The following is a 10,229-nucleotide window of genomic DNA, read 5'->3' on the forward strand; positions in this document are numbered from 1 at the left end:
AGCATCTCCCTAGAGCTCAGCACGACATCAGGGCGGGCTAGAAGGGAAGAACACACTCAGGTATAAACTCTCCGTATGTTTAACACACACAATCTATACATTTAAACCCGCCTCCCAGCCGCTTTGCTCCCCCCCCCGGCCCTTTCTCCGAGCGGAACCTCGGTGCCGGCCGCTCTTTCCGGCGGGCGCTCGGCGCTGCACCAGGCGCGGCCATGGCGGGTCCGGGGCTGAGCGAGCGGGAGCGGGCGGGGTGCCGGGACCTGCTGGAGCTCCTGCACACCGAGGAGCTGCTGGCGCTCACCGACACCGTCACCAACCGCCTGGTGCACCCGGAGAGCCGCCAAGGTGCGCGGGCAGCGCCGGCACCGCCGGCCCGAGGCATTCCGAGCTGGGCCGGGCCCTGCATTCGCATCCCTGGGCCCGGCGCCTGCGGCTGCCCCGGGGGCTCGGGGTCGCTGCCGGGAGCCTTTTCCTGCCCGGCCCAGCATCTCCGGGGGGTGGCTGCTCGGAGCTTGGGGGTGTTCAGGCCGAGGAGATGGCGGTGGTGACGGGCGCGTGGCCAACCTTCAGCTCCTCGAGCATCTCTGTCCTGTCAGACCCCTGCAGTGAGCTGCGAGCACGGCTGTGCCCTTAGTGCTTAAAAGTATTGAAAGCTCCTTAAAAGTATTGAAACAGTCTCTCGCTGTTGGCGTCAGTCACATTTGCTTTCAGGTTTTGAAAGGGTAAAATACGAATCTCCACTGAACTTTTTTTGCAGGATGCTTCCAGTTGTGACTGTCCTCCATCACTTTGTTGAGATTTGTTTCATAAGAATTAATTTTTTGTGTCAGTTACCTGAGGGCACTGGGTTTGTTGCCCAGTGGCTCAGGTATATTTATGTATACGTGCAGTCATATATATGTATATATGTATGTATATACACATATGCCTGATAAATATGTATATATATATGTGCTCCTACTCGGCCTTGAGTGTATTTCATGTGACGTAACTAAAACCTGTAAGATTTGCCCAACACATTTCTTTAAAAGGTCTTTTGCCTGTAGGTTTTGGGTTTTTTTCCTTACCTTTTTCCCCCTATTTTTGCAGTGGTTGTAGGTTACATGAAAAGATTTTTGTGTTTTACTTTAGCTGTTTCTTTCTGGTTAGATTTAGGGTTTTTATAGGTCCCTTGTTAAGTGTTAGCCTCAGTTCAGGTGGGAACTGTCTGCTACAACTGCTTTAAAAGAGAATTTAAGTTTGTCATATTTTCTCATTCTGCTACAGAGCCTTGTAGCTGAATTTTGTTTATTGTTGCCATTCAATGCATTGTTGTTGTGCTAGGATGCATATTCTTATGAACATGAGAGTTGTAATCACATTAGTGTGGAAATAAAACAGATTTAGTTCCATTTCCAGCAGGCTTCAGGAAGGAGGTGGAACCTCACTTTCTCAAACTACTGTGCATTGCTGAAACACTTCACTGGAATTCCTGTCCAAGAAGCATATTTGCAAGCCTTTGGGTGATGTATTCTGTGTCTGATATGATGAGGCCAGATTTCAGTTGGCAAACTTTTGGTCTCTTCATGTCCTGCCACTTTGACTTGTACTGTGTTTGGAGCTCAGGAGTGTAAGAAATGGCTTAGGTTTGGGGTTTTATTGTGAAAGAAGATAACTCTAACTTCAATTTCTTTCTTTGCAGAGGCTATTCATGCTATTCTGGTGTACAGCCAAAACGTGGAGGAACTTCTGAGGCGCCGGAAAGTCTACAGAGAAATCATCTTCAAGTATTTGGCGGCGCAGGGAATCTCGGTGCCTCCCTCCTCAGAGAAACATGTCCTGATCGAGCGTGTGAGGCAGCTCTGGAGCGGGCAGCTCACGGCTCGAGCCCCGGAGCCAGGGCACAGAAAACCTCCTGCGCAGGTGAGTGCTGCTGCTGCTGCTGGAAATCCTCCAGCTGCTCAGCCCTGCCTCCACAGGATGAGCGATGCACATGTGGCTCTGCAACTGTAGGAAGGTCCCAAACCTTTTTAACTCTTGGTTGGTTTGGTTTTAGTTGGGTTTGGTTTGGTTGGTTTTTAAATGACAACATCTGAAGGTGTCTGCTCTGTTTTTCACAGTATTTGAACTCTAACCTGCGGGGTCTTCTCCATGCTTTGAGTTTTTAGATTGTCCTATAGGCTAAAATTAGAAAGATATTCACAAATAGTTTTGTGGGTTCAGGGACAACTGAAAACAGTAGTACAAAAATCCTGCAGAGGCCCATCTGATTTTACTGAATTTATATATTGATTAAATGTGCGGTTCCAGCAGTGACAGGTCAGTGCCATTTGTTTTCCCTTTTTTCCAAACAACTGAACTCATCATTATGGTGGGCTCTGTTCAGAGCTGTAGTAAGGAATGCCTGCCCTCAAGATCTGGTAAACCCACAACAGAGCACTGGTAGGAACAGAGGAGACATTCCTTATCCCTGTATTTTAGATGACTCTTTCCTCTTTGAGATGTAAAAAATGTCCATGCAGATGTCCCTTGATCAGAAGGAAAAGCAACACACATTCAGCTGAGTAAGGGCTGTTCTCTTGAGCTGCAACAATGAATTCTATATAAGCCAGAAACAGCTGAACAAAATTTGCTCGTGTATTTGTAACACTTAATACAGTAAAAGGAAATGTGTTTTGGTAATAATAGGTTATTTTGAAGTTTAAGTCTTTGCTATTTAGCAAATCCTCATGGTGTAATGAACTTGGAGGTTCATTTATGGTTCTGATTGGCCCCCTTGCTGTAGTTCAGAGCCCTCATGGGCAGCAGCCTCACCTCCTGGGCTGTGAGACCTCTGTCCCTGTTGAGAACCTCTTGCACTGAGCTTTCACTCAGGGATTAACTGATGACAGTTAGCATTTAGCTGAGAAATGTTTTCAAAACAATTTTCTGTGTGCATAATTCGAGAAAATAGAAAGGTTTCTCTTAACAAAATTCTGTGGTTAATGGTACATAAATGAAATACTTAAAACACATTCATAAATTTAAAAGAAAGTCAGTTGATTTATTTATCATATACATCTTTCTTTGCATTTGTTTTCTCTGAATTCTCATCCCTTCTTTCTTCACCACTTTGAAGAAATGGGAAACCTGAACCTATGTAACAGAATTGGAAATGATTTCACCTTGTAGTGAAGCAAATGCAGCATTTCTATACAGAATTCTCCAGACTTTTCACACTTAATTACTTAGTGTTTATAACACAATTTAATACTTAGCAGACTTTGGTGTTAGCAAACTTGATATTTGATTTACTTCTGGAAAAAGTCTTGCTGTCAAGTCATAAATACTGTGAAGTTCTACAAAGTAACCGTACATTTAATTCCAAAAAATGTTACTTTACATCCTTCCCCTGCCCTTTTTCAGTAGAACCGTGACTTTCCTCTTTGTAAGGAGCCCAAGACAGTGAAGCACTTTCTAGGTGTAATTCAAAGAACCTGTCCTGGTTCTCTGTATTAGATAATCAAGTTAGTAAAAAGAAATGAGATTTTACTGTGGTATTTCTCTTCAGGTACTCTGGTTCAGAACACTTAAAAGTTTAATATAAGTGTGTGCATGATTTGATGTTTTTCTAAGTGACAATCTTGCTGAACAGTTCTAAGAAAAAAATTTGCTTGACTGCAGAGTTATGGAAATGGACAGAAGTCACCACAAGATGACATTGTTGGCCTAGGAGGAGAATTCTGCCAGTGGTACTTTGAACTCCTGAACTCTCAGCACCCTTTGGGAGTAAAATCTGAAGCAACATGGGGACCACAGCATTTCTGGGAGGATGCCAAACTGAAGTTCTGTTACAACACTTTGGAAAAAAACGTGGAACAGTATGTGGGTGCAGACATGGTGAGCCTGCGCCTGCTGTCCTTGGTTAAAGAAGAATGTCTCCTCTTCAACCCAAATTTGCATTCCAGTGGCCTGAAATGTGCCATGTCCCCTCATGGATTGGTGCTGGTGGCAGTGGCTGGCACAGTTCACAGAGACAACACTTGTTTGGGTGTCTTTGAGCAGATCTTTGGGCTCATCAGCTGCCCCATGAGGAATAACACCTGGAAAATAAAAGTGGTGAACCTTAAAATAGTAGGGCAGAACGCTCTGGAGCCTGGGATGCAAATGGAACAACCTTCCATAAAATATGAGTCAAACCAACTGAGAGAGTTCTATGATGGGCATGAACTGACTGTGTTTGAACCTCAGAAATTCTGAGCATTTTGTCACAGCTGAGGGGAGGGGCTGGGTTGTTGCTGCCATGCAGTTTCTCTTCTCTGAGTAAGATTTGCTGAGTGGCAGGCTGAGATACAGGGTATTAACACAAGTGATGCTTGTGGGCACTTTCCAAGAGCTAACAAATATTTTTATGGGTATTCCTTCAGGTTTTTCACTGTCATTAGAGTGGAGTTTGGTTATTCATGGTTGCATTTAAATATGGATTGGCAGCCGTGTGTAATGAGGGGTTCACAAACTGCACATTCTCTTCAGGACACCATTTGAAACTCTCACCTGAGCTGTAGCAGGAAGTCATTGCATCTGGTTTTGGAAATTTGGGAGGGCTAAGTGTTTAAATGGACATCTGAGTCCCAGGAAAACCAATAGAAAACTCAAAACAAAACACTGTGAATGGAGGCAGCTGCTGTGGATGTTCTAAATGTGTTTTAATGGGACAGTGCAGGGAACTTGGCATTGTTGAAATCTTTTTTTTTTTTTTAGCTTCTTTGCATTGATTGCTTCCTGTCCTTTTACCTTATGGTTCCAGTTTTGTCTTGAACACACCCAAATTTTTCTGTCTGTGTCCCCAAGCAGGCAGACTTGAGATGGGTGCCCATTTCTAGCGCTGACTGTCCTGGATCAAGAACTTGATTTCAAAACTTGCAGCAACACTGTATGAACCAAATGCTCTGATAGTTATTTTGTATGTAATTACAACAGAGTTTTTAATATAATAGTTGCGATTTTTGTATGTTTTCTCGAGATCAGTATTTTGTTTACTCTGAGCTGTTTTATTACAGGTACTGAAAGTCCATTTGTTACCACTGGGTGGTTACAGTGATAGGTCACACTAAGAAAAGTACCCAATTACTACTTAATAATAGGAAATTATTGAAATTATTGCCACTGTAAAACTTGATTTTTTTTTTTTTACTGCATTTATTTATAGGGGATTAGAGGTGAAGTGAGGTGAAAACTTGTTTTTCTGCATCCTGTTTGATTGTTTGGGAGTTTTGTTTTAATTTTCTGGCTTCACTGTTTAAAGTTCTGAAAGCGTAAGCATTCCCCATAACTTAGCAGAACCAGAAGAACTGTTCCCAGGTGTGTGGTGGTGAAGTATGGCTGGGTGAGAGGAAACAAGGAGGTTCAGGTATGCACAGAACTGATCTTTGTGAACAGTCTGAATCTTGCTTTCTCCTTAAAGTAATTTCTTTTCTAAGCAAAAGTTCAAATACTGTGTTGGGATGTTCTTAATAAACAACTGAGTTGTGGCTTCTAATTTTTCTATTGTTTAGAATAAATATCCTTACTTAGAGTTCCAAATTCAATTTTCAAATCATCAACACAGACAGAATGTTTTAAGAGTAGAAGAACATTTGTGGCAAAGGTTTTAGCTTAACCTTGACTTTAAGGGAAAAGTTAGGACTTGTTTAAATGGAGATGGACAAGTTTCAAAAAGCTGAAATTTTTACAGGAGTGATTTCATCCCTCTTTTTAGATGCTGCTGTTCAGAGCTGAAGGAATTGTTGATTTACCATTGGAAGCACTGGACATTTAGTTGTATTTAGGAGATTGAAAACATGAAGTAAAATTTCTTCAAAACTGTTGTCATCCATTTTTCCTCTGTTTCTTACCACAACAAATATTTTCAATAACAGTTTCTTATGTCTATCACTACCACTGAAGCTGCAATGCTAAATTTGTGCTTTCTAGATCTCTCTCTGGTAAATAATTTGATAAAAAGCAAAATTCTGATTTGCAGCAAAGCACATGGAACTTTCTGAACGTTAAGCAGTGGAAATTGTGTCCTTCTGTGCTTCCTTTGGATGCTTCCCATGAAATGAAGGTTTTAAGTGTATTCCTGAATTTGTAAAAGGTGTCTAATAATCTTTATCTATTTAGACTTTATAATTTTTTATTCTGCTGGTTTTTTCCCTGTTATAATTGTCTTTATTATGACAGGAAATCTTTTATGTTCCCTTGTCACAAGATGCTTCTTGCTTGCTGTTTTCTTGCAATTCATTATCTGTCTCAGTAGCTTGCTTTTTCCCCTAAGAGTTGGATAAGGGTAAACTCTGCAGGGTGATAAAATTCTGTAAAAGGAGAAATACAGGCTTCCAGTAAAGATATCAACAACCATAGCATTTTGCTTTTAGTTCTTGCAGTGTACTGCAGCTTTCAAAGCACTTTGAAGATGTACTGCAGCTTAAAAGTTTCTTTTCTTTTCTAAGGGCACAAAGTAGAAATCCAAAGTTAAATGTGGGTGTAAGTGCAGGAGTGATGAGTGCTGTGACCATCCCTGCTGCCTGCAGGAAATCCAGAGGCTTGCTGGAGTCTCAGCAGGGGAGAGGAGTGGCCTCTGGGTGACATCTGGTGGCAGATTCATCACTTGCTCGGAGCTGCAGTCCCGAGGAGACTGTGCAGAACAGGCTGCTTTATCCCACTCCTTGCTGGCATCAAAATGCCTTGAAATTACCAGGTTCCCCCTTGCCTTGGATCTAAAGGAAAGCTTGAAGGGAATCCCTCAGCAGAATGAAAACTAAGAAACCTCTTATATTTCTGGGATAAACTTAAAGAAATGACAAAAATACAACATTTATTGGGCTTGTTGCCAGTAGTAGTTGCCCTCAGAGAAACTTTTTAGAGACCTAGATTAGAACAAAGCAGAGATTTTTGTGAAAGTGGTGTTTGTGCAGAGAAGCATCTGCTGGAAGGAGCAGGGGATGTGTAATTCCTGCACAACCACCTCTTCTCTGCCCTCTGAGAGCATAAATTGCAAGGGGGATAACATCATGTTGTACATGCTGCCATAAATTACTTGTTTTATAACCAGTAAAAGCCTGAGCTGCTCATCTCAATGAGGTTTGGGTGCCTTGCCAGCATTTTCCCACTTAAGACTATTGAAAGGAAATGGTGATTTTTAATAACTTGACTGTGATTTTTAATAACTTGACTGTGATTAAATGAAACAAGTTCATCTTTGATATCTGAGCTTTCTTCCTCCTCAGCTGTTGAAGTCCGTTGTTCCAAATAATGAACAGAAGCAGCTTTCAGGTAAGGAATGAATGAATAATCTGGGGATCTTCCACCAGGAGAGGTGGCAGCCCCTCCTTTGCTGTAAGAATTGTGGGATTGAGTAAAACTTGTAGGTGCCACATCCACACCTTGTTGGACACTTCCAGGGCTGGCGATTCCATCACTTCCCTGAGCAGCCTGTTCCAAAGCCTGACCACCCTTGCAGTGAGGAAATTCTTCATAATATCTAGTCTAAGTCTGCCCTGGGACAACTTGAGAGCATTTCCTCTCTTCCTGTCTTGTTCCCTGGGAAAAGAGAACCTCACTACACCCTCCTTTAAGGTAGCTGTAGAGTGATTATGTCCCCCTGAGCCTTCTTCTGGCTAAACAACCCTAGCTCTCTCAGCTGGTCCACATCAGACTTGTGCCCCAGACCCTTCCCCAGCTCTGTTCCCTTCTCTGGACACACCTCAGCCCCTCAATGTCTTCCTTCTTTTTCAGGAGCCTCTGGAAAATCCCTGCAGGTGTTCTCTGAAAGCAGCCTGCGTAACTCCAAGTGTGCTGTTTGAATACCATGTTATAATTCCAAAATAACAAACCAAATGTTTTCATTTTTCCTCTTGGCAAATTGCAGAACCTCCCAAGCACGAGGAACAACATGTTCTTGGGTTCTGTCTTGACAAGCTCTCACAGCCCTTACTGAAAAGGCTCTTTTAGATACCCCTGGTTGTCACTGGGTCATTTGGGTTGTATGGGTGAGTGTTGCACTCTGCTGTCCTAGTGTGAGCCCTTTACAGTGCCCTGAGTGCTTCTGCTGCAGGAAGCATTTCAGTGCCAGTCAGGAGGCTGCTTTTGAGGAAAATACTGTGTTTCCTGCCACACCCACAATCCCTGTCATCTGATTCACATTTCAGAGCATTCACCCTGAAGTTCCCTTGGGACAAAATGGACCAGGGAGCTCCTGCAGCCCGGTGGCCAGGGTACCCTGCTCTCTGTGAGGCACTCAGGCTGCAGGACCACCCTGGAGCTGGCTGGCAGCAAACCCCCAACACACGGAGAGATCCTGTGCTGGCAGAATCTCAGCAACAGCTGTTTCATGCTCCTGTTGCACAGCACTGTTTGCTAATGTAAACACAGCTTAAGGGTGATGAAAATGGTAATATGGCCTCCTTAGGATGAAATTAAATTAGTTTTCATCCTAATGCTTTCTTAAAATGTGTGTATATATATGTACATACATATTTTTAACAAGTCTTTTTCACTCGCTTTCTAGCATTTCTCTTGCAGGATTTGTATTTCAAATGGAGTAGTTGTCAGCTCCTCTTTAACAGCAATAAGCATAAGACATCATGTCAGTACTTGTTCATCTATTCCTTTTTCTCAGTTCATTAGTGTTATTTATTGCCTGGCTGGATTTTGAGCATTAATGAATTCTCCTCAAAGTTTGCATTTTTTATTGAAATAAATTGATCCGTTTAATATCTCTCCAGTAATTATGTGTTTGGATATATTTGCACAGTGCCCCAGCTCTAACAAGATTAGTGGCAGGAAAATCCCATTCTGCAGATTAGTGTGATTTATTGAGTTGAACTTTAGGATTTTCCTCTGGTGCTTCATTATGAAGGTTTATTACAGAAAAACACTTTGTCTTCAATTACTTGCTGGCTGATGTGCATCTGAAAGGCTCAGATGAGCAGTCTTTTTTTTTCTCTGAAATTAGAAACATCATCTTATGAGACACAAACTCTTTAAATGCTCCCATTAGAAATACATCTCATGACAGTAAAAGTATCTCAGTATTTTCAGTTTATGATTCAATTTTCCATTCTGTCACATCTTTGTCATTGTGACAGTGACCAAACCATGAGCTCCCAGCAATGTCTCCTGCATCTTCCAGGGGATTTCCAGCCCCTTGCAGCTGCCCCTCTCTCGAAACATGGCTGGGCTGGGGTGCTCTGGGTTCCCCTGGCTGCCTGCAGACTCATTTCTACATTAAAATTTGTGTTGGTGACAGAAACTGTGAAACATCTGAGTGCTAACCATGGCACAGATGACTTTGCAGCTACTGTAATAATCATAAAAGTCTCCTTCCAGCTGTCTCCAGCAGCTGCTTTCCCCAGATATAACAGGCAAGGACTGCTGGAAGGCAGAAGGACATCACACAATTTACTTTGAGCTCAGTGAGGGGTTAAGAGCAAGGATAAAGGCTTTCTGAGCAAAAGAAGGGCAAATTCTTCCCCAGGTGAGCTGAATTTCAGTGCTGGTCAGTCTTCCATGTTATAGTCCCAGACTGGGATTTTGTTGTGGATCTGCCAGGTTTTGTGGGAGCTCAGGAGGGCTGATTTGTCACTGCCAAGGCAGCTCCTGCTTCAGCCCAGCATGCCACCCCTTTACAGCTGGCTGGGGAGCATGAGCAGTGTCAGTGGTGACAATAAAACCACTAGATCATAAAATGAACATGTTAAGAACATTCTAATTCAAACACTGTTAATTGTTTTTGCATATAGGGGAAAACCACCCACGAGAAATTTTGTGCTGTGGGTGAAAACTCTGTGTTTGCCCTAAAGCTTTTACATATGGAACAGAGGGCTTGGATTCCAACCTAAAATGTTGGATGCTTACAGGCTATAGCTGACAAACTTTGGCAGCAGGCTGACACTGCTAAGCATGATGGATAGGATTTTTTTAAACCCTGCTATGGAAAAGATCTGGCTGTGGGCTCCCTGGGGAGAGGCTGGTGTGTGGATGAGCCCTTCCAGTGGTCCTGTGACACAAGGAGCCAACTGCAGCCCTTTGGAAAAGACCACCCACCCTGTCCTCCTCAGGACCTGGGAAGAGGTAAAAGTGTCTGCTTATCCTAAAATGTGTTCCTGGGGCTTGGGACTCTACATGTGGGAAGCTGCTGAGCACAAGTGTCCCACCTCTGGCTTGCATGAGATCAGCTGTGATTTCTCATGTCTTGGGAGCCATAAGAATTCTATAACTGTGTAATTTTA

General features: G+C 43.0%; 1 protein-coding gene across 1 annotated transcript; it reads left to right on the top strand.

The window, feature by feature from the left end:
• The first annotated feature begins 212 nt into the window (after positions 1-212).
• Positions 213-7,202, top strand: C2H3orf38 (chromosome 2 C3orf38 homolog). The gene is made up of 3 exons (XM_066568058.1): positions 213-345; positions 1,682-1,902; positions 3,643-7,202. The coding sequence occupies exons 1-3, from the start codon at positions 213-215 to the stop codon at positions 4,216-4,218; spliced, it is 930 nt and encodes a 309-aa protein (XP_066424155.1). The 3' UTR covers positions 4,219-7,202.
• Positions 7,203-10,229: the final 3,027 nt, after the last annotated feature.

Source organism: Molothrus aeneus, chromosome 2 (genome assembly GCF_037042795.1).
Source record: "Molothrus aeneus isolate 106 chromosome 2, BPBGC_Maene_1.0, whole genome shotgun sequence".
In the NCBI taxonomy this organism is placed as follows: domain Eukaryota; kingdom Metazoa; phylum Chordata; class Aves; order Passeriformes; family Icteridae; genus Molothrus; species Molothrus aeneus.

What these genes read in the sequence shown, in the direction of transcription:
- C2H3orf38 (XM_066568058.1), top strand. Translation starts at nt 213, where the DNA reads ATGGCGGGTCCGGGGCTGAGCGAGCGGGAGCGGGCGGGGTGCCGGGAC. An exon ending in GCACCCGGAGAGCCGCCAAG is followed by an intron (nt 346 to 1,681) that starts GTGCGCGGGCAG and finishes CTTTCTTTGCAG; the next exon opens with AGGCTATTCATGCTATTCTG. An exon ending in ACAGAAAACCTCCTGCGCAG is followed by an intron (nt 1,903 to 3,642) that starts GTGAGTGCTGCT and finishes GCTTGACTGCAG; the next exon opens with AGTTATGGAAATGGACAGAA.